Source organism: Mytilus californianus, unplaced genomic scaffold, assembly GCF_021869535.1.
Source record: "Mytilus californianus isolate M0D057914Y unplaced genomic scaffold, xbMytCali1.0.p SCAF_7, whole genome shotgun sequence".
In the NCBI taxonomy this organism is placed as follows: domain Eukaryota; kingdom Metazoa; phylum Mollusca; class Bivalvia; order Mytilida; family Mytilidae; genus Mytilus; species Mytilus californianus.
The window spans coordinates 21,279,316-21,303,371 of record NW_026262723.1 but is presented as its reverse complement, the minus strand read 5'-3'; the positions used below and the strand labels follow the sequence as shown (position 1 = coordinate 21,303,371).

The 24,056-nt window shown below is 32.7% G+C and overlaps 1 protein-coding gene and 1 long non-coding RNA gene across 2 annotated transcripts; both read left to right on the top strand.

Moving 5' to 3' along the window:
- Positions 1–186: 186 nt before the first annotated feature.
- LOC127710309 (uncharacterized) lies at positions 187–4,312 on the top strand. Its single transcript, XR_007986104.1, has 3 exons — positions 187–261; positions 3,269–3,358; positions 3,581–4,312. It is a non-coding gene; the product is annotated as an uncharacterized LOC127710309 (long non-coding RNA).
- Positions 4,313–8,841: 4,529 nt separating this feature from the next.
- On the top strand, positions 8,842–19,154 carry LOC127710307 (nudC domain-containing protein 3-like). Its single transcript, XM_052216108.1, has 8 exons — positions 8,842–8,990; positions 11,631–11,712; positions 12,944–13,055; positions 13,470–13,692; positions 14,145–14,247; positions 15,538–15,714; positions 16,802–16,990; positions 18,618–19,154. Exons 1-8 carry the CDS (start codon positions 8,884–8,886, stop codon positions 18,759–18,761), a joined length of 1,137 nt encoding a protein of 378 aa, XP_052072068.1. The 5' UTR covers positions 8,842–8,883; the 3' UTR covers positions 18,762–19,154.
- Positions 19,155–24,056: the final 4,902 nt, after the last annotated feature.

Below are 24,056 nucleotides of genomic sequence, written 5' to 3'. Positions count from 1 at the left end.
ATTCCAGAGACTCTTCTCTACCAATCATTACATAGTACATGTAGTAATTGCCGAGGCCTCGAGGTTTTGAAGTGAATAATAAATACGTTATGAGTGCTCCTTAGATAGGAGGAACTTATCTTGGACAATAACCGGTGATGTACGAGTGTCTTTCCCCACTAGGCACTACACCTACTTCCTTCAGTAAGGGGAAAGAACTCATTAATCTAATGCAAACATGGCGGCTATCCGGGGAAGATCAAGTTTTGTGTTTACAAAAAGGTTGGTTATGCAGATCGTATGAAGAAGAATGACTTGTTACTTTGCCATAATTTATTTAAGATCATGATCTTTCGGTTTATCTATATGCCTAATATAATCACACGGTGCAAATATGTTAAATCTGACTGCAAAAAAGTTGTGCTATTGAAAAATGTTAAAATTGAAATCCCAAGATAATGGGGATTTCAACTTTTTCAGTTTTCTGGCGTATAAAAGATATACTTTCATATATTTTAAGTTATAACTTAAAATAAAATTGATATATTATTTTTACTTGATATTATATGTTGAAAAAGTAAGATCGGTAAACAAAATAACGAGTTTTCAGTTGCACATGTTACATGTTGTTATTTTATTGATATGCTAATGAAACACAACGTCAATAATTGTTTACCACCCAGTACATGTCCAACTCTAGAAATAGTCCCTAATTCTGAAAAGGATGTTCAGAAGCAAAAGTGATTTGCAATTTACAACCATAATGCAATAATTAGTGTTTAACATGCATGATGTACAAAACAATATACATGTTCAGCTTGGATGTTGAGTTATGCAGTGTGTCTGGTAGTTATCTGAAGGTATAATCCATAGCCAAGGTCAGCTGCCTTGGCTATCATATATGTGTCCATCTGATCATCTATCCCAAATTTATATGTACATGTAGGGCCTAGATGTCATTTAGTTGTGTCGTATGGTTGCTGTCTCAGCATACATTGATATATACCCTGGCAGTATCTTTTTTATTCACATTACCACAATAGAAAAGCTCATATATTACATGTATATATATGGCAAAATTGCAATTAATTATTTAATAGAAATACATATTGTACATTCCTCTTCTTAGACAGTCTGCACCAAAATCTTTTCCAACTACTAGTCCGAAGGCAAATATTCAGACATTTTCCTTATGTGTCTAAACAAAGTTTTGCGAAAATTAACTAGTCCAAATAAAATTTTACTAGTCTGGGGCATCAGACTAGTGGCTAACAGTGCAGGCTGCTTCTACATTTACACATACATGTATATATAGTTTGTATATGTACAATGTACATGAACTGCCTCAGATATCAACTAGTCCAAATAAAATTTTACTAGTCTGGGGAATCGGACTAGTGGCTAACAGTGCAGGCTGCTTCTACATTTACACATGCATGTATATACAGTTTGTATATGTACAATGTACATGAACTGCCTCAGATGTCTTGTAGTAATGTCAGGTACAAAATGTAACTAAACTGTAGTGTGCAGGCATGTATCATGGGAAGTTATAAGTTGGATCTGGGGCCAAGTCAATCTATGACTTGAAAAAGGGTTTTGCTGCTTCTCTGCTAAGCACCCTCTGCTTTAAGGGGTAACTAGAGTAAATACTTGGTCAGCTGAGGACAATAATTAAACTGATGCGGATCAAAGAGTTGAAAACCCCCAAAGCTAGATAATGTTTGGAGTGAAATGGGTAAAAAGTCTGTATTATATATATTAATTAACCATAAATGTAGCTCCATGTGGGGGGGGGGGGGGGCAAAATCCATCACTGTGAAATGTCTGATACCTTAAGCCGCTCATGTCTTCCTGTAGAATGTTTACAGTAGAAATGGCATGTTAAAAAGCTGACTAAGTGCGTCTGTCTAGCACAAAGCAGTGTTTATACCATAGGCGGATCCAGGGGGGGAGCCCTGGGGGGCCCGGGCCCCCCTTTTGTGGGAAAAATTTGGTTGATTATATAGGGAATCACTGAAGAATGACTGGAGCGCCCCCCCCCCCCCCCCCCCCCCCCCCTTAGTTCAGTCAGCGGGCCCCCCCTTATGAAAAGTTCTGGATCCGCCACTGCATACTTACATAACATGTAAAGTTTGCCATTGAATTTTTCAGGGTTGGCAAATTATTATATACCTGGTTTTCTAAGGTTAGGCAATACCCCCAGAAGTTGGTATTAAATGCATGTTGTACTGAGTAATGTGGTTGTTGTTTTCTTGACCCATGCTGGATGGGGGATATAGAATATTTTGTAGAAGTACCTTGCGTCCATCAGATGGTAGGTATACATTGTACATTTTTTGGTGTCAGAAGTTATTAAAATCATTATCAAAGGTTAATACCAGCAAGGTCTTGGAACTGTGCTGTCAAATTGTTTTTACAGGAGTTATGCTGCTTGTTAATAGATATTATAGGGAAAATTACATTGTTAGAGATTTCTTGACTACATTTTGTAAGATATTTAATACATAGAAGTATATTAGAACCAAACAAATTTTTCTTAAGTAATATATAATTGTCCTTGGACTGATAAAATATGTGCCACATTGGAAACTATCTGTCAATATTGTCATGTTTTATTTAATTTAAATTTTACACAGAACAGTTCAAACATATTGTAGTTTCATAATACCATTGCCATATATAAACATTTTACACAGAAAAACCTTGAGTTATTTTAAGAGGAGAAAAAAAATCAATTTCTTCAATTTCTCAAACAATTTCATATACTAAATGCACAGAACAAGTATTGTATAAAATAAGGATATATGTGGTATGATTGCCAATGAGACAACTATCCAACAGAGTTTAAATGACAGGATTAAAGCAACTATTAGTCAACAAATGGTCTTCAGGAGCCTGTAGCCTTTGTTAGTCTTGTATTATTTTTAATTTTAGTTTCTTGTGTACAATTTGGAGTTTAGTATGGCGTTCATTATCACTGAACTAGTATATATATTTGTTTAGGGGCCAGCTGAAGGACGCCTCCGGGTGTGGGAATTTCTCGCTGCATTGAAGACCTGTTGGTGACCTTCTGCTGTTGTCTGTTCTATGGTCGGGTTGTTGTCTCTTTGACACATTCCCCATTTCCATTCTCAATTTTATTCAATAATGAGTAAAACCCATACCTTATACAAGACCCTGACATAACAGAATGGATCAAAGAACATTATTTGAACAAAAGACTTTTTTTCCAGTTCAAAGAATATTACTGGTAGTGTAATATTTCAATATTTTTTTTTATTTACAGATTGTTTGTTCACTGTTGGTCACTTAATGTAAGTGGGAAAAACTGATTGGATAAAGATATTAAACAGTCTTTATAGTACATGTGAAATAGGTGAGTTTTCCCAGTAGTAAATTAGTTTGTTCTTTTTGAATAGGGGACATTTCAATAGTAAAATTAAATCGGTATTAATATTTTGTATTGTAATTGGCCACTGTACCATTTGTAGTTAAATTAAAATAAAGTTGTTATGTTTTGATTTTGATAAAACAGTTTACCTTTTACTGCTATAAAATGTTTTATTCTTAATTCATCTCTCAATTTCAATTTTTGCAGGAGACTCATCTGATTGTGGAAGTTTGTGTAGTTGAAAGGAGTTACATACAGATGCTGTTTTGAATCATAAGAAATGACTGATATTAATTCATTTCTTCAGTTCCTCATTAGCTTCTTCACAAGGAATAAATTGTGTAAGGAGTTCTATATTCCTATTTAAAGACCTAACTTTTTTTTCAATTTGAGTGTATGAAAGCAAATTAATTGAATTCATTCTGAATACTGAGCTTATATAGTTTTATGTACATGTATATGTGACTTTATCTTTATTTGACTTTTTATTTATAAGTTATTTAAACATTAATAATTTTATTCTTTGTATGAGAAGCTATAATCAATCGACTACTGTAAATTCAGAAATTATTGCGTGCATTTATTATTGCGATTTTGTCATTTTAGACTAAAATGCGATTTAAATTTTTGCGACATTGAGAAAAATCCTGTTTAATTCATATAAAAAATTTCAAAATGCGAGTTTAAATTATTGCGATTATAACCCTGTCGCATTTTTCGCAATAATAAAAACATCGCAATAATTTCAGAATTTACAGTATATATTTTTTTCTCGCCTGGGATGAAAGTCCGGGAAAGTGAGACATAAGGGTTCCTTTTCTGGCGACGATGGCTCTTGCATCAACAATTGTTAAGTTTTCTGCTTAAGTTAGTAAGTTTGACAGGTATTACTTGTGATAGATCATTGATATTTAATATAAAGTTGTATTACTATCAGTACATATCAGTTTGACAACTATTTTGAGGCCCTGTTCCTAGGATATGGTGCAGTGACTTGGATTTAGAGATTTTCAATAATAATAGAAAAACAAAGGATATGGAGTATCCAACCATGACACAAAATCAGTAAATGCACATAAAAAAAAACATACAAAAAGCAAAGGAACAGCGCTTTTATTGCTGTTCTTCATCTCAAAGTCACATTGAGACCTCAACTCGGAGCAAAAAAAACTCTCACTTCACTGCAAGTTTAAGACGGCCCCTATCACCGACTTTAGCGGAATTCTTTGCAAAAATAATTTGGATAGACTTTGAAAGATGTAACACCACTCAATCGGGCTAAGTCGAAAAAGAACATTCTGGAAAGTAGTACATATTTAAAACAAAAAAGTTTACTGCTTAAGTTAGTTTGATAGGATCTAATTCTGACACACACATTACAATATATCCAAAAATAAAGTAATTGTCTGATACAGAAGTTTTATATGTTTTAAAGAATAATGCTGTTTTTGCCTTCTTTGTTTTTATTCCCTTTGAAAATATATCATTTTGTCCAACAAATTTTAAAAAAATCTGCATCGCGGCTTTGTAATATTGCAAATATTTGACCTGATAACAATTTAGACTGTTGGAATCATCATTGGCATCATAATGATATCAAGTTTGACCTGACATGAGGAAGGCAAGTGTCATAAACTTATTAAACAATAAAATTGAGAATGGAAATGGGGAATATGTCAAACAGACATTAACCCGACCAAAGAGCAGACAACAACCGAAAGCCACCTATGAAACAAGTTTGATTTGGATCAAGAAAATACTCAAATTAATACAATAAACAATGTATACATTGACATATACACAAATTAAAAATAGATGAGTTATGAGAGAATCCTCTTTTTTAAGCTAATCTGGCAAAAGTGACTAATTGTGTCTTCATACTCAGTTCATTGTTTGTCGTCTGTAAACCTTTTAGCTCACATCCCCATAAAGCCACTGAACTACTGTATAAACTTACTTGTTGTCCATTGTAAACTTTTTACCAAATTTGAGGTGAATGGTTCTAATGGTGTCTAGTATAAACTTTGTTGATTTTTATTCTGGTCAGTCTGTACACAGCAAACACTTTTGGATGAGTCTTTAAGGAATTATTACCCTTAAATAGTGATTTAATCAATTTTTATATGACCGCAAAATTTAAAAATTTTTGGTAGTATATTGGTATGACGTTGGCGTCGTCGTCGTCCGAAGACACATTGGTTTTCGCACTCTAACTTTAGTTTAACTGAATGGATCTCCATGAAATTTTACCATAAGGTTCAATACCACAAAAGGAAAGTTGGGATTGATTTTGGGGGTTATGGTACCAACAGTTAAGGAATTAGGGGCCAAAAATAAGCATTTTTGTAACTTCCAGACATAACTCGTGTGTTAGTGTATGGATCTCTCTGACATTGTACCACAAGGTTCCAAATCACAAAGGGAATGCTGGGATTGATTTTGGGGGTAATTGCCTCAAAAATTTAGGAATTAGGGGCAAAAAAACAAGCATTTTTCTAGTTTCATGATAACAACTTGTGTGTAAGTGTATGGATCTTTCTGAAATTGAACTACAAGGTTCCATATCACAAAGGGAAAGCTTGAATTGAGTTTGGGGGTAATTGCCCAAAACATTTAGGAAAAAGGGGCCAAAAATAGCATTTTTTGAGTTTCCAGACAATAACTTGTGTTCAAGTGTATGGATCTCTCTGAAATTGTACTGCAAGGTACCATACCACAAAGGGAAGGCTGGGATTGATTTTGGGGTGATGAATCATAAGGGGGTTCAAAAAATTTAGGGGAGGTATTTTTTTTTCTTTAAAATTTTCCATTTTAAAATGGTTATTTCTGATTTGTATATAAAAGCAAATAATAATGATATGGTTTGAATAGGTAAATTAAAAAATTTTAAGTTCTTAGACCACATTCATACTGTGTCAGAAACCTATGCTGTATCAAATATATAATCACAATCCAAATTCAGTGCTGTATCAAGCTTGAATGTTGTGTCCATACTTGCCCCAACTGTTCAGGGTTCCACCTCAGCGGTCGTATCAAGCTGCGCCCAGCGGAGCATTTTATTGCATTTTGGGCAAATTCAATAGTAGTTTAAAAGAGAAACTGTAACCAGCCAAAATGATCAGCAATATGCATGATTTACAAATAGATATGAATGCTGAATTAGAATCCGGTCTATAATGTAAGAGAGTGGCCATTTTTGAAGATGCAAATAGATCCAAGTGAGTGACAGACTATTGTCTAGTTAAAAGAGCTTCCCTGAAACTACTGAACCAATTCAAACCAAAGTGACTTGATCGATGGTGCTTAGTGGTGTGTAAAATATTGCTTAAATATTGTATGTCAATAAAAGACGAATTGAAACAAAAAAAGATCAGCATTTTAGGCGCATTGGGCCTGTAGTTTACCGTTTTGCTGTGACTGATAACAGCTTCATATCAGGATCAGTGCTGAACTTATATACTTTGTTATGTCTTTCTGACGAAGTTTTGTTTATCTTTAAAATGTCACAAAGAGTGGGTCATGAATTAAATTGACCACTGTCTCGAGTTACAGGGAGGACTGGGCACTAACAAACATTATTAACCCTGCAGGTTCTGTATGCGTTTGTCCCATGTCATGGAGGATCAAATTGAGAATGGAAGCGGGGAATGTGTTAAAAGAGACAACAACCCGACCAAAGTGCAGAAAACAGCCCTTGGCAAACCAATGGGTCTTCAACGCATGTGCTGCTGTATTTCGGTGATTGTCGTTGGTTGCTGGCTTTCATATTTTATTTTCGTTTCTGATTCTGATAGTGTGTTTTCAAAACAAGAATCAAAAGAATTTGTAAAGATTTGGGGCGGTCCAGAATTGCTTGTACGATTTAATGCTAAACAATGATATATTATCCAATAAAAGGGGGCGTACGCATTCTACGCCCTCCCCCTTAATCCATACATAATTGGATTGAGCTAGTGAGGGGATGGGTAGACAAGTGAACCCGCCCACCCTTATGGGACTAAATGTCTCTTGCATATAGACTGTATGCCCCACTCCTGATGTTTTTTAGTGGTTCCCCTTTTTTTTTAAATCCTGGATCAGCAACGGATATGGTATATGAAACATTGATTGAAGATGAAAACAGGGTAAAATATGATGTAAAGCAATGCATATATATTACTCTTCAAGAGTTTTGAAAACACACATTGGAACTGGAGCAAATGCATGTAGGGCTGGCCTACATCTGTGGTAACATGCCTTTTCGTCATCAATACAAATAAACTTGTAGGATTATTTATCCAATGAAAGAAAAATAAATACCTATCGGATCGCTTGCCAACCCGTGTATTAAAAAAGTAAGATATGAAATAACGTATTAAGGGAAATCATGAATTTATACAAAATATATTCGTTCGTATATCTGCATATCCTAGCTTGTGTTTTGTGAAAGGATCACGTACCGAAGTACCACCTACCGAGAGTTCAAATTTTTAAATTCATAATGAGAAAAATTACAATCAGTTAAACTGACAAATTCTTTGAATAGGAATAAACCATAAAGGTAATGAAAACCGTGTGTTAAACTTCAAACACAATACCAATAGCAAAGGTTACGGCTACAGCGATTATTAAAAAGAAATAGAAAGGGAGTCATAAAATTTAAATTGCATGAATTATAATATAATAGCTCAATCATTTATGACCTCGGAGTCAATACTTTCTATTTCTGTTTTCTGATATTTTCATTGCTTATTTTACTATTTCTTATATTTTATTTTCTATATACCGTTTTTACTATCAAATGCCCCCCCCCCCCCCCCCCCCCAAAGAATAAAAATAAAGAAAAATGAAAATATCACCAAAAACCTTTGAAAAAAAAGGATAATGCGCACGTTTCCGGACTAGTGTAACAAGAGAGAAAAAACAACCGTACGTAAAATCATAGCTGTATAAAAAAAAACATACATCTATGGTAAAATCCAGGATTTGTATAGTGAAATGAAATCCTTGGTAAAATGAAACAGTCAGTCGAATACACCGCGGACCAAGTATAAGGTGTACATGAAGTATTGCAGATTAACGACAAACTATCTGCTATTAATTCGATCACACACACACACACAAAAAAAAAACAGCAAAAAGCAGAAAAAACAAATTAATTAATAAAAAAAAAACACTGTCAGTAATGGTTATACTATCTACAACAGTATAATGGAGGAACGATGTGGCGCGTGGTTGTGATTAATACGCCGCCTAGATAAACAAAACTGTGTATTGACCTTTTAGTGATAGAAAAACAGAGTTCAAATATATAAATATTCATGTTATAACTTCCGTCAAAACTTTTAAACCAATAGCATAACACAAATTAGTTTTCGAACAGCTCTGATATTTTCTCATAAATTATAGTCAAACCCAGAGAGGTTCGAACAAAATCTTCCAAGCATAGTATCATTGGTTTCCTTCCCCCTTACTTATATTCCCCTGCTTCCTTTAAGAAACCAAAAAAAAGAAAATAAGACAGCTTGAGGATGGACGATAAAAACCAACAATATGACAATGTTTTGATTGGAATTCTTCAGAATGAAGGCAATATATCTGGATTTCTAGACGCGGTATTTGGATTTTTGTATAGAAGGTTTGCATAAATATTTTGTTAGTCTGTCAAAAGTTGAACAGAAACAGTTAAGTGTCCTGCAAAATCTGTCAATATATTTAAGAATTATATTATTAAACGAGGAGAATTGGAATGGAAAGAAGTGTGATCCTACATAGATGATATATAGTAGTTATTTTAATTTTTAATGTGAATCTGTAATTGATCCAATTTAAATATCATGGTTACCAGAATTGGAAAATAAGTTATCCTTACTAACAACAATGACTAAGCACACAGCTCATAGTTTAATAGTATATGTTAATTACAAGTTTAATTAGGAGGCGGCTAAAGAAGTTTTCAACTTAAAGATTGCTGCAGTACTCCAGGTAGAATCCAGGTAGTTAATTAGCATTTCTATGTAGCAGCATCCTAGCTCCTGCATTTGAAGTATAAATCTGCCTTTTGATTTGATGTTCCAGAGATTGAGTTTCCTAATATGATTTGTTAGGTAGAGGGTTGCTGCTTACACTAAAGCTATTGAAGTATTTACACTAATGGGTATTTAGCTGAACTTTTTCTCCGAATGAATCCGGACTGAAAGTGAGTCACGTTTTGCTCTAATACCTGTTCACCCTGGTTCGGTTCACTCTGATTTTGATTTTATTTTTTGTCATGTTGTATGATGTAAATTATTTGAATAAAGTATGTGAAAGTTTGTCGAAAATTTCATCGAATATTTATGTTGAATTGCTGCTACCAGATAACATGGATAATGCATTATTTTTCTTTGATTTGCACTGAAGGAATTCGGGTCCGTTTGCCCTGATTCACGTTCGCCCTAATGCCTGTTTGCACTGAGTCCGGGCGAACGGAATCTATGGGCGAACGGACCCAGGGCGAACATGTAATTAGGGCGAACGGACCCGATACCGCACTGAAGTCTATAGGAATACAAGGTTTTTAAAATAAAACAACTGAAGATCAAGTTATCTGTATGTATTTACATGTCTCTTTATTGATACATTTTAATAATTTTAAAACAAATCATTAACAGTTATAACAAGATCGAACTCATTCGCAGGACACACCAGGTATCATATGTCCTAACACTATTATTTTTAAGAGCACTGAAGTGGCATGTTCTATATAAAAGATAAAATACTTAAAAGACATAATCACACAGCCATTCACTCTACATTTCTAAACCATGATTTATCTGAGACTTAATATATTTAGAAGCCAAGCTGCAAAAAAATTTCCTTTCATATCATTATCATACAATTCCATCATCATTGTTTTCACTCAATCCAAGCTAACTTTCTTTATTAATCCACCATCATGACCATTGACCATAGATAATTAATACAACAATCAGTGAGATCAAAGACATCATAATTATACCTAATCAGCATTCTAAATTACAACCAACAATCATTAAAAGTAATTTTAAATAAAAACAAATGTAACAATTAATGCTCCAAAACAAGCCATTAATTTTAATTTTTTAGATATTTCCATGTTTTTTCATGAATTTTGAGAAATGTATATTTTCTTAAATATTAACCATATAAATTTTGAAATAAGTTTATAAAAATTTAATACCATTAATACTTATATTTTGTATTATAGAAGTAGGGCGAATGAACCCATGGCCAACATGTAGTTAGGGACGAACAGACCCAATACCTATGCCAATGACTCTTAGATCTTTCTCCGTCGATAACTTTGTGGCGTCATGCAACAATAACTTTTCAGTTCAGCTGTGGTTCCTTAGCTTTTGTGGTCCTAATGATATTTTGTCTATGGTCTAGAAATCTGGTAAAAAATATAAGGACTAAAGAGCTACAGTTTCACAGCTATTTTCAACACTTGATTTAACTTGCTTGATTAATGCTTTTATTCAGCAGGAATAAACTACTTTTCATTAGTTGGGCCAGTTGGTAGGTCTTTATACAGCAGGATTAAACATATTTCAAATAGTGGGGGGAGTTGACAAGCCTTTATTCAGCAGGATTAAACTCCCTTTTCATTAGTATGGCGAGTTGGTAGAAAGGTGGGCCGAGTTGGTTGGGGGGCGATTTGACAATGGGGCAAGTTGTCATGGATTCATATTAACTACTGATAGGGGAAAATAGCCTGCTCAGATTCCTGACCTAAATCTGATTTGTGTTTGGTTGGGTAACACATTGTTTAGGTAGGACAAGTCAACTTGTATTATATATCTATTTTTAACAACAATGGGCTCAAAAGGATACTAAACTTACATGCAGAAGTTAACTTTTCTTTACATCTTTTTCCAACCGAAAATTTTAAGAGAATAACTATCATAAAATTGAGAATGGAAACGGGGAATGCGTCAAAGAGACAACAACCCAACCAAAGAGCAGAAAACAGCACAAAGGCTACCAATGACTATTAAATAATTTCACACCAGTCATGCCAGTGAAAAGTTACTGTTCCATCCTAATTATGAAAATTTGGTGATGGTTTAAGATATGTAATCATCTCTGTTGACTTTATTCACAACTTCAACACTTTAGAACTTGTTATATGATGTACATGGGCCTTAAATCTGAAGCAACACTTGAGACCATATGGTGACCCTATACATGTATATTGTCTGTGATGTTAAAATAGTGATTATTGTCTTACTATTTTCTAACACTTATTGTATTACAGAACTGACTACTACAGTATAATGAAATCTAAGACAGACAAGCTAGGATTTACACCCGGAACAGCTTTAAATTTAATGGTTTCTGTAGGTACACTGTATTATTGTAAAATTCATAAATGTTTAAGAGCAAATCTTAGGGAGATGGTAGGCTTGGGGCTCTAGGAAGAATAATGTTTTCATGGTATTTGAAATTAATTGTATTAGTAAAAATAAGATATTGAATGTGTTGAAAATACATGATATAAATGTATGTACATGTGCTTCAATAAAACATTTCTATTCTAGTTTAAAACATTTTCTCTTCTATCTAGTAATGCCGTTTCAGAAGTACATTAATATTGGTAAAAATTTTAATTTGCCAAAAATCTTAACCATTTTACTTACATAAACTGAGAAATGATAGTAGTCTAAGAGAACAATCGTCACCCCAAAAATTTAATGATGGACAATTTTCCATCAAAGACCCAAACATTCCATCAAATGTGTATGACACAAAATCAAAGTCCATCATATGACATCAAGTTTTCATCCCATATGGATGGAAAGTCCAGGGAAGGGTAAAATTTAACCCCAACTCCTCAATCATGGTCATTAGATTACTTGTAGAAGACTAAGTCAGTTTAGGAACATGACTGATAGTTAGTCCATGCTTTTTGGTAGGCAGTTAGTTGCCTTAGCAGTAATTTTTTTCCCATTATTTTATAACATACAATTAAAATTAAGAGGAGTATATAGATAAAAAAACATTTTAAGCAATAAGTAAAATTTTATGTTATTTTGACATACATGTACCACAAACTTTGATATCAATCATGTCATTTATATTTTCTATAGTTTCACTTGTTACTTATGGCGTCAAGTAATAAATACATTTGTACCTTTGAAGGTACTGTAAGTTCAGAAATTATTGTGAGGATTTTATTAATGCAAATAATGCAACTGAATGAGTATCGCAAAAATAAAACCTCTCATTCTTAAATCTAATCCATATATAAATGTAACTGCATGCAGATTTTCTGAAATCGCAATAATTAATCTTGCATTTTAGTCCATTCTTCAAAATTCAAAATATTAAATGCACGCAATAATTTCTGAATTTACAGTACTTAAGCTCACAAAATGACTTTATTATGTATAGACATGATAAATAAATGATCCCGATGACCAATTATGATTCTGATGACCGTATGTCCTCACATAGTCATAGACATAGATAAATGTTAATAAAATAAAAGTTCCTTATCAATTAAAATCCTACAAAGTGTTCTCTTTTTATAAACATCTGTTAAATAGTTGTTAAACTTCATGATGGTAGGCATTTAAGAAGTATGAGAAGATTGCCACTGGGGATGAACAGAAGAAAAACAAAGGACACAAGACTGAGAGGGATAAAAAAAAAGCTTCAACAGTTACTCAACAGACTAAAAGTATAAAATTTTACTTCAATTGAAATCCATAAATTTTAGTGAAAAGAGGAGGTTATTATTGAGGTCATGAAATTGCAAAAATATTAAAATTCTTCAACTCTTTCAAAATTATGTTTGCCTACTGATAAATGAATAGGGGATATAATATAGACACTTCAGTTCAGAAAAAGTCAGTTGTAATGTCACGATGACATCATTAATATGTTGAAATTAATTGATTTGACATAAACAGTCCAAAGTAAAATTAGTTATGAGCCATGGCTTTACCCACAAAAATATTTGACACATATTAATCTTGTATATAAGATCTTTTAGGTAAAGCCATGGATTAATTTCACACCTGCGAACATTACCTGCTATATGTTATTAATAAATCCTTTTCTTTTTCTTTATTGTTCTCTTCTTGATACACAGATGTGTCAGATGCTTCCTCCGAACACATGGAAGTTTCTAAAGCTGATACATCCAGTCACAGTCCAAATCAAGACGCAGAAAAACCTGTAAATACATCAACGGAGCAATCCAACACAGAGTTCAAAGTTCATTCAAAACTACCAGAAGATATTAAAGATGATTCTGTTCCTATGAAATCAAAAAGTGCAAAAATTGAACAAGATGACAATCCTGAACTTGCAAGGTTTGTTGATCAATTTTTCTTATTATCTTTTATTTCTCAAGAAAAAAGATGATATTTTATATAAGTGACATATATCAATGTCATCATGTCTAATTTAAGAATTTAAAATTAATCAATGGATTAGAGGAGGAAATATGATAAGAGCTGTTATTTGGCCTTGACATTTTTGAAAAATAAGTTGTAAAATTCTTCAATCCTTTCAAAATTATTTTCTTAAAGAAATAGGATGATGTAAACTGGACCATTATTATTTTCTGTTCTATAATATAGCTATTTATTAGAGGATGTATTAACTAAGAGCTTGCTTGAATAGGATATTGTTTTATATACGAATGTTGAAAAAATGTGAAAACATATCCTTGTGTGTGTCATTGTACAATACGTCTACATCTTGTATATCAAACTTATGCACATCCAAACTATTTAATATAACTGTTTCCTATTTTCTTCAGACAACAAGCCATATTCCAAGCCAGTTCAGAAAGTTATAATGGCGCAATCCGTGATAATTATTCCTGGTCTCAGAGTATTACAGATCTTGATATATGTTTAAAGGTATGAGAGTGACCTGTTTATAGAAGACAAATTCTTTATCAAAAACGTAACATCCTGACTTAAAAGATCAAGGTTTATAATCCAGAATCTTTGGGGTTTTGATAAAATTAACTCATTGGGACTAAAAGGCCAAGATGCAGCTTTTTCCATCACTTACTGTCTGTGGTCATCCGGCTTTGACTTAAACCTAAACTAATGCCTTCTAGAACTAATTGCTCTTAAATAATAAATTGTAGCATTTTTTGATTATTGATTGTCTTGAAAATTGACAGAATCTGTAATCAGCAAAAAATATCACATTTAAAGACTTACAAAAATGTCAATTTGACTGAAATGATAAATTTACTCCTTATACTGACACATCTTGTTTTCAGAACATTTATCTGATATTTGACTGCCATTGATAAGAGACATTTAATTAGTAAATACAATGCTGTGGGATGTGTTATCAGATGATGAGTAATTGAAGTGCATGGCATCAACTTTTCCTAAATATACACTAAATATACATGTATTGCAAGAGTCCATACATTGATGTATTCACCCTTTCTGAAAAGCAGTTGATACATATATATAATATATATATATACAAGTCTAAATTGAAAACAACGTTCAAACTTATGATTGCGTTGGATAAAAACGGCAATTTTTATACGTGTGCATGCAAAACAAATTTCTTGGTAGAGGGGTCTAAATACAGCACAAACAACATTTTCCAAAAGACCAAAAAAGTGAAAAAGTATATTTTAACAAAATGCATTTGACTAGCAGGTCGAACAACGGATGTTCTTAAACCCTGCTGACTACCATTGGCGATTGTCAGATAAACGGATCACCAGAAGTAACAAAATGGATCTTCACTATTAATTTAATACCTAACAGAAAACAATATATATATATATATATAAGTACGTCTAAACAAGTGACAACTCTACGACAGATTCATCCATTGGATCACCAGTGAAGGTGATACACGGCTGAAAACACATATTAAATTCATAATTACTCTAAATAACAGCACAATGTTAAATCTGCAATTTTTGTTCTTCCCTGCCACGATGTCACAGAAGCAAGGGTTCGAATCCCGCTGAGGGAAGAACAAAAATTTGCTAACGCAAATTTGAAGATCTAACATTGTTGGGCTAAATTTGAGACGAGTTATATATATATATATATATATATATATCTCAGTGTTTACATATATATCTCAGTGTTTACAATCTAATGATAAATAAATCTGAAATAAAAATTATTATTGTGAATAAACCTTAGTTGAATTTATCTATACAGATTCCGAATTATATCAGAAAGGGCAAAGACATCAAAGTTTGTATTGAAAAGAAACATATTAAAGTATCACATAAAGATGAATCAGGACAGATGGTTGAGTTAATGAATGGAGAATTGTGCTGGGAAATTAACAAAGATGAATCAATATGGAATCTCGTTCCTGCAGAACATATTTTGGTTTGTATAATTAACTCAAATCATATTTTGGTCTACAAATTATGTAAACTTTTTAATATTGGACACAAATTCCCCAAGATTGTTGTGCACATTGTCGATATACAATGTACAATAAGAGGTTAACTGAGCTTATGAGAAAATATCCACCAGGACCAAAGAAAGAGGGTGGAAACAACTATAGAGCACTGTACAGCCTTTAACAATGAACGAAACTCATGCAATATGGTAAGCTATAAGAGGTCCCAGCATGACAAATTGTGAAACAAAATTAATTCAATAGAGAAAATCAACGGCCTGAGCTATGCTAAAAAAAATAAACGAAAAAACAAACATGCCAGACAGCAACCATTGAATTACAAGAATGTGGCAGGGTTAACCATGTGCTCAACCCCCCTAACATGGGACAGTGGTGAAAAAGCTTAAACAAGAACAAATTATAAAAATCAATTGGAAAAGTCTTGACTCATCAGAACAACTCTAAGCACACACAAATCCATATCAAAAGACATAAAACACAAGGTAAACATTTTTTTAGTGAAAGCTAGTTGAAAGCCAATTCCAGCTTATAAATAAGCCATATTTTCCCGGACTAAATTATCAATCAATACATATTTTGTCTGTCACAAAAGCTAGTCAATGCAAAATTTGTAAACCTAACAAGGCAATGAAACTTCCTATTTCAATGTATTTCTCTTTTGGATAAGATTGATTTATGTGGTTTACTATTGCAAACATGTATATTACCATTTGTATACATGAATAAGTTTTTTTTTATCTCAAATTTGCCTTTAGCTTACAATAGGATGAAAACATTTGTATGAAATGTATAATATGCTTAGAGTCACTGTCAATATTTTTAACTCAAGGAAAGAAGAGAGATCTATATGTTGTGTAGCTTTAATATTCCATTTGTATCCTGAAATTTGGAATCAACATTCATGTGAGCACGCTATACCATTTCTTTTAAAATCCTGTTTCGAAAACATTAGTGAGCTTGCAGTAACTCAAAGTTCAACTTAAATGTTTTAAAAGAGGTGTGGTTTGTGAATCAGCTATATTTACAAAGTGCAACCTGTATATTTTGAAGATTAATTTGGATAAAAAACAAGAAAGATGGTGGGAGGCTATTTTAACAACAGAACCAAAAATTAATGTACAGAAGATTGATGCTAGCAGACCAATGACAGATTTAGATGATGAAGCACAAACTAAGATAGAAGAAATGATGTTCAATGAGAGACAGAAGAAGTTAGGATTACCACAGTCACATGAAAAGGTATTGTGTTCTTAAATTATGTGTATAAATCATCCTATGTAAATTGTTTGATATGAGATATACAATGAGAGACTTAGGGTGTGAAGAGTATAGTTTTTGTATGGCCTGCAATGAAAGTGAGACATAAAGATGCTAGTCTGTCAGCAGTGGCGGTGTTTAGTACATGTATTTGTTTCAAGCTTTAACATATTTCAGAAGATACCTTAAAGACATGTGCCGTATATAAAGAAGTTTCTTTCTGTCATATTTCCATTGTCCATGACTATATTTTCATGGTTCAATGACCTCTTAAAAAAATTAATGTTGTTTTTTGTCACTCAAATTTCTCTTTAATTATGAGTACTAGAATGTCTATATTTGGTATATAAGATCCTTGCAAGGTCTACATGTATGTTAGACAGGGTTCACCTGACTCTGACCTCATTTCATAGATCAGTAATCAAGTAAAAGCATTGTGGTCAAATAAATCTCAAATTCTACAATCAATAGGTCAGCTATATCTGTAGATTGCAATGATTGCAATGAAGTGTCATTTCTGGCTGGCAGGGTTCATCTGACCGTGGCCTCATTTGCAGAGATCATTTTCATGGTTCATTGGTCAGAGTATAGATATTTTGTGGTTTGGACTGTAAGCAATATGTCAACTTTAGATGGTGTATGGAATAATTGTAAGGTGTGCATGTTTGTCTGGCTGGGTTTACCTGACTTTGACCTCATTTACATGAATAATTGATGATGTTAAGTTTATAGGATACTTGTATTAGACATTTTCAATTTCAACTCTTCAGAAAATCAGATGAGCCATTTCAGTGTGTACACTCCTGTTTAATTCTACAATCTTAAAAATCATAATGGGATGGAAAAAATTATCAGATACTCCTATAAATAAACAGAAACAATATGCAGGAAAAAAGATAATCAATGCAATATCTATAAAAATTCTAATATTACATAAACCATTTATTGACTATTTGTGGTAATTATTGTCCTTAAATTGCTATATTTGAAGAGATTATAAACATGAACAATATGAAAAAACTACAGGTACTGTTAGATATCTTCAAAAACAAGTTAAAAAGAAAATTGTTTCATCTCTTTTAATGCATAGAATATATCCAAGGTATAATCTATCAGTAGTCATTGAAACCATGAGCATATTTCATATAAACATTGTATATATACTGTATCTATATTCTTGTAAATTTTTTGTAATGACTTTAAGAGATACCGAATTAAATAAATATCTATTAAGCATGTCCTTCATACCCAAGCTTGTGTGGGCTACTCTTAACTAATACAAAAAAGGGATAACAGAAATTACCAAAAATATTACAAAGTACTACATACCACATCAAACACCAAAACACGTCTTTTTGGGAAAAATTAGACAAACAATCATAGACAAAAGACAACCAACAGCACAAGGTCAAAAAGACAAGGATGCAAATAAAAAAATCAAAACAAAAAATCCTCAATTTTATTACTTTATTCACTTTTTTGCAATTTTAATGACTCTAGAATTTCCACTTAACCCATTTAAAAAAGATAAATACATAAATATTTTATTATGGCTAAATATACTTCATAGCAGTTTTAAAATGTGAGTTTTTATTGTTTCCTTTTTCAGAAAGTACATGATGTTTTAGCACAAGCTTGGAATGCCGAGGGTTCTCCATTTAAAGGACAGCCGTTTGATCCATCAAAGTTAAATGTAGGTCAAGGAGGAATGATAACAATAAATGACAGTGAGACTAATAAAAATAGTTCTTGAGGAATGATAACAATAATTGGTAGTGAGGCTTATAAAATAGTTCTTGAGTAATGATAACAATAATTGACAGTGAGGCTAATAAAATAGTTCTAAACAAAATGTTAACAGTTGCATTTGTTGAGACATGAATGAATTTGTAACTTTAAGTGAGTACAAATACGTCTTCTGAACATACAGTTCTTAAGATGCAAGGAGTTATCTTATTTGGTCTACTCTCTTACAAATTTTGTAGAAAACAGTTTTTTCCTTGTCTACTCAACTGGACGAGAACCCACAATTATCATCAGTTACCGTCACCTGGAATTTAATGCAATAAAGGACATAGCGTTGTTATTTTATTTCAGTTTATTAGTTGTGTTTTTGTTGATCTGATTAAAGACATGTAAAAACGGAGATTTATGTTTTCTTAATGCCTAATGGGAAGAAAAGCATTTTGGGACATGATTTTAGAAACTTTGCTGTTTTCAGACAAATTAATAAATTATTGCTTTAGAATACGAATTTCTTTCAAAAGAATTCAAAAATTTGTTGACATTTCAAAATTAAAGTATACGTGTATGCTCTTTTTCAATTTAGTGTAACTTAATAATTTCAAATCACATATATTGATTTCAAGTTCAGCTTTAGAGAAAGAAGAGCAGCTTCTGAATTTGTTGGTTGATTGAAAATGTGTTTCTTTTATTTTACAGACCTTTCCCTTCTTTCTTTATAATATCCAAATATGAAATTAATGTTCAGATAAATTGAAATTTTCTCTAAATAGCACATGTGTAATTCATAAGTGATAATAACTTTTCCTTGCATCTAGCATACCATTAAAAAATGGTCACATTAGTTACCCTGTTTTGACTGCTAATAAGAGGATTTAAAGTCCAATAGGGTACTAAAACTAACTTTTGGTTACTCTACATATCTGTTAAACAATAATTTAAAACTGCAATTTTCTAACTGTAACTGGTACTTAACCAGATCAGTTTCTAATAAATATGTGTATAAAAACTGCTAATGGATATTATGCAGCCAACAATCAACTCACCAGTCTAGGAATCTTAGGTTAGGTGTTAATATTGATTGAAATTTTGTTTTATAGCATTTTGTCTCGCCTGCGACAGTATGTGAGACATATGTATTACTATCGGGTGGTGGTGGCGGCTGTGTAAACTATTTGTATAAAGCTTTATATTTCAGAAGGTAGAAGACCTGAATGCTTCATATCTTGTATGCAAATACCTTATGTTATGAAGTTTGCGTCTGTCATAAGTCCAAATTCATTGACCTCATTTTCATGGTTCAACGACTGCTTGAAAAAAAAAATGATTTTTTTTGTCATGTAAATTTCTCACTTATTATGAGTAATAGCATAACCATATTTGGTATATGGGTTCTTTGCATCGTCTACATGTCCCTCAGACAGGGTTCACCTGACCTTGACCTCATTTAATGGATCAGTGATCAAGGTTAAAGTTACTTGATTAGGTCCATTTTTCAAATACTATAAGCAGCAGGTCAACTATATGTGGTGTATGGAATGACTGTAATGGGTACATGTCAGTCTGGTAGGTTTCATTTGACCTTGACCTCATTTTCATGGTTCATTGGTCAATGTTAATTTTTTGTGTTTTGGTCTGTTTTTCAAGTACTATAGGCAACAGGTCCACTATATCTGGTGTATGGAAGGATTGTAAGGTGTACATGCCTGTCTTGCAGGTATCATCTGACCTTGAAATCAAATTTCATGGTTCATTGGTCAATGTTAAGTTTTTGTGTTTTGGTCTGTTTTTAAAGTACTATAAGCAATATGTCAACTATATTTGGTGTATGGAATGACTGTAATGGGTACATGTCAGTCTGGTAGGTTTCATTTGACCTTGACCTCATTTTCATGGTTCATTGGTCAATTTTAACTTTTTGTGTTTTGGTCTGTTTTTCAAGTACTATAGGCAATAGGTCCACTATTTCTGGTGTATGGAATGATTGTAAGGTGTTTATGTGTCTAGCATGTATCATCTGACCTTGACCTCATTTTCATGGTTATAGATCAATGTTAAGTTTTGTTTTTGTTTTGGACTGTTTTTCAATTATCATAAGCAATAGGTCAAATATATTTTGTGTATACATAAGTTGTAAGGTGTATATGTCTGTCTGACCGCATTTATTTGACCTGAGTTTCTGTGATGCTTTTAGTTCCACCTTTATCTTTAAGACTGTCAACACAAAATCAATGGTCAGTAAAGCAGGCCAGATATTTCAGCTTGTGCACTCTTGTTGTGTTTATAATATCACTAGTAATAAAAAAGAATACAGTTCATAACATATTTATTTCAGTAAATTTGATGACTGAAAACGGGTAAATTATTTAATAAATAAGTTTGATTTTTATTTTCAAAAGTAATTTCTTGTTAATGTCCTTTGAACTTATTTCTTGAAATTATAATGTTACAGAAATTATTGAACTAATAGAAATAAGAAGATGTGGTATGAGTGCCAATGAGAAACTCTCCATCCAAGTCATGCATGTATATTCTTAACTAAGTACCCAATGCACTATTGTTTCATTCAGGACTAAGGATAGGTCTGTTGGTAAAACTTACTGCAAATGGAAAAGCTATCAGCATATTAGAGTACGGGAAGCTAATAATTCAATAGCAGTACATTTTTCAACATTTTGATAAGATATAGGATTTTGTTTTAAAAGAAAGTCCATGAACATGTATTTTTTAGTAAAACATTGGCATTCAAGCATATTAAACAGATTCAACATTTTTTAACCGGATTTTCGAAGGAAAAATCGGTTATTGATTTGGGGATGTACAGCGGTTGGGCGGTTGCCAAACAGTGTCCGTTCATTAACATGAAAACACTTTGACTAATTTTTTATACGACTGCAAAAAAATTTTGCGGTCGTATATTGGTATGATGTTGGCGTCGTCGTCGTCCGAAGACACATTGGTTTATGCACTCTAACTTTAGTTAAAGTGAATGGATCTCTATGAAATTTTACCATAAGGTTCCATACCACAAAAGGAAGGTGGGGATTGATTTTGGGGGTTATGGTACCAACAGTTAAGGAATAAGGGGCCAAAAAGGGGCCAAAAATAAGCATTTTTGTAATTTCCAGACATAACTTGTGTGTTAGTGTATGGATCTCTCTGACATTGTACCACAAGGTTCCATATCATAAAAGGAATGCAGGGATTGATTTTGGGGGTAATTGCCTCCAAATTTTAGGAATTAGGGGCCAAAAAGGGCCAAAAAAACAAGCATTTTTCTAGTTTCATGACAATAACTTATGTGTAAGTGTATGGATCTCTCTGATATTGTACCCGTTCCATATCACAAAGGAAATGCTGGATTGATTTTGGGGGTAATTGCCTCAAAATTTTAGGAATTAGGGGCCAAAAAACAAACAGTTTTCTAGTTTCATGACAATAACTTGTGTGTAAGTGTATGGATCTTTATGAAATTGTACTACAAGGTTCCATATCACAAAGGGAAAGCTGGAATTGAGTTTGGGGGTAATTGCCCAAAACGTTTAGGAATAAGGGGCCAAAAAGGGGCAAAAAATAAGCATTTTTCTAGTTTCCAGACAAAAACTAGTGTTCAAGTGTATGGATCTCTCTGAAATTGTACTGCAAGGTACCATACCACAAAGGGAAGGCTGGGATTGATTTTGGGGGTAATTGCCTCAAAATTTTAGGAATTATGGGCCATAAAGGGGCAAAAAAACAAGCATTTTTCTAGTTTCAGGACAATAACTTATGTGTTAGTGTATGGATCTTTATGAAATTGTACTGTAAGGTTCCATATCACAAAGGGAAAGCTGGGTTTGAGTTTGGGGGTAATTGCCAGAAACGTTTAGGAATTTGGGGCCAAAAAGGGGCCAAAAAACAAGCATTTTTGTAGTTTCCACACAATAAATTGTGTTCAAGTGTATGGATCTCTCTGAAATTGTACTGCAAGGTACCATACCACAAAGGGAAGGCTGGGATTGAGTTTTGGGGTGATGAATCATAAGGGGGTTCAAAAAATTTGGGGGGGGGGGGCTGGGGATTTTTTTTCCTTTTTTTTCTTTAAAATTCTCCATTTTAAATTGGTTTTTTTCTGATTTATATATAAAAGCAAATAATAATGATATGGTTTGAATAGGTAAATTAAAATTTTTTAAGTTCTTAGACCACATTCATTCTGTGTCAGAAACCTATGCTGTGTCATATATTTAATTACAATCCAAATCAGTGCTGTATCAAGCTTGAATGTTGTGCCCATACTTGCCCCAACTGTTCAGGGTTCGACCTCTGCGGTCGTATGAAGCTGCGCCCCAGCTGAGCATTTTATTTCAAATTTTGATATGTTGTTTCCTGTGACTAAATGAAGGTCAAGTTCAATTTTCACAATTTTAGCTATTCTCGTTGTTGAGTTGTAGACCTGTTAGTAGCCAAAAGTTATACTTATTACATGATTGAGTTATTTCCCATTGAACAGAAATGGCAAATATCATTTTCATTAGATAATAATCTATTTTTATTAAAGGAAATATTTCATTACATTACATTGTGTAGATAAAGTTGTTGACATTGATAGATTAGTTGCAGATCTATATTAGTTTGTGACAATTGAAAGAAAAAATATTAGGAACTATTAATTACATATATCAAGTTGATTACACTAAGTGTTTTTAAATATTTTTCACCTGTTATCAGATAACTTTAGCATGTGGTAAATATCTATCACACAATTATAATTGGAGTGACAGATTTATTTGAAAAGTTTCCTAAGTGCTGATGGTGATAAGTTCTGTAGGACTGTATAAATATAGTATTTACTGTTCATTATTAGACATTTTGAAGATAATTACAGATAAGTTTGATAGATTTTTAAAAGACATTGTATTAATGATAAATGAAATTTAGGATTTTTTTTCTTCTTTTTAAATTTTAATATGTTGTTACTGATGACAAAATGAAGGTCAAGTTCAATATTGACGATTTTCATTTTCACCGTTCAGGAGTTATGGTTCTTGAAAGATTGAAAAATGGTCTTTCCAGTCGTGTCCATGCTTTAACTCATGAAGTGTTCAACAAAAGCTTTTCAAATTTTAATATGTTGTTACTGATAACAAAATGGAGGTCAAGTTCAATATTGGTGATTGTCACTTTTACCGTTCAGGAGTTATGGTCCTTGTGATATTGAAAAATGCCAGGACACAAATAAATGTTAAAAAATCCGGATTGCTGTCGCTCTGACAGCCTCTTGTTTTAAATTTTAAGTTTCATATGACTTTAATGCATGTATTAT

Bases quoted from the DNA above. Each gene is read 5' to 3' on its own strand.
- LOC127710307 (XM_052216108.1), top strand. From the start codon at position 8,884: ATGGACGATAAAAACCAACAATATGACAATGTTTTGATTGGAATTCTT. The intron at 11,713-12,943 runs GTAGGTACACTG...TCATGATGGTAG, and splicing joins CTTTAAATTTAATGGTTTCT to GCATTTAAGAAGTATGAGAA. The intron at 14,248-15,537 runs GTATGAGAGTGA...TTATCTATACAG, and splicing joins ATCTTGATATATGTTTAAAG to ATTCCGAATTATATCAGAAA.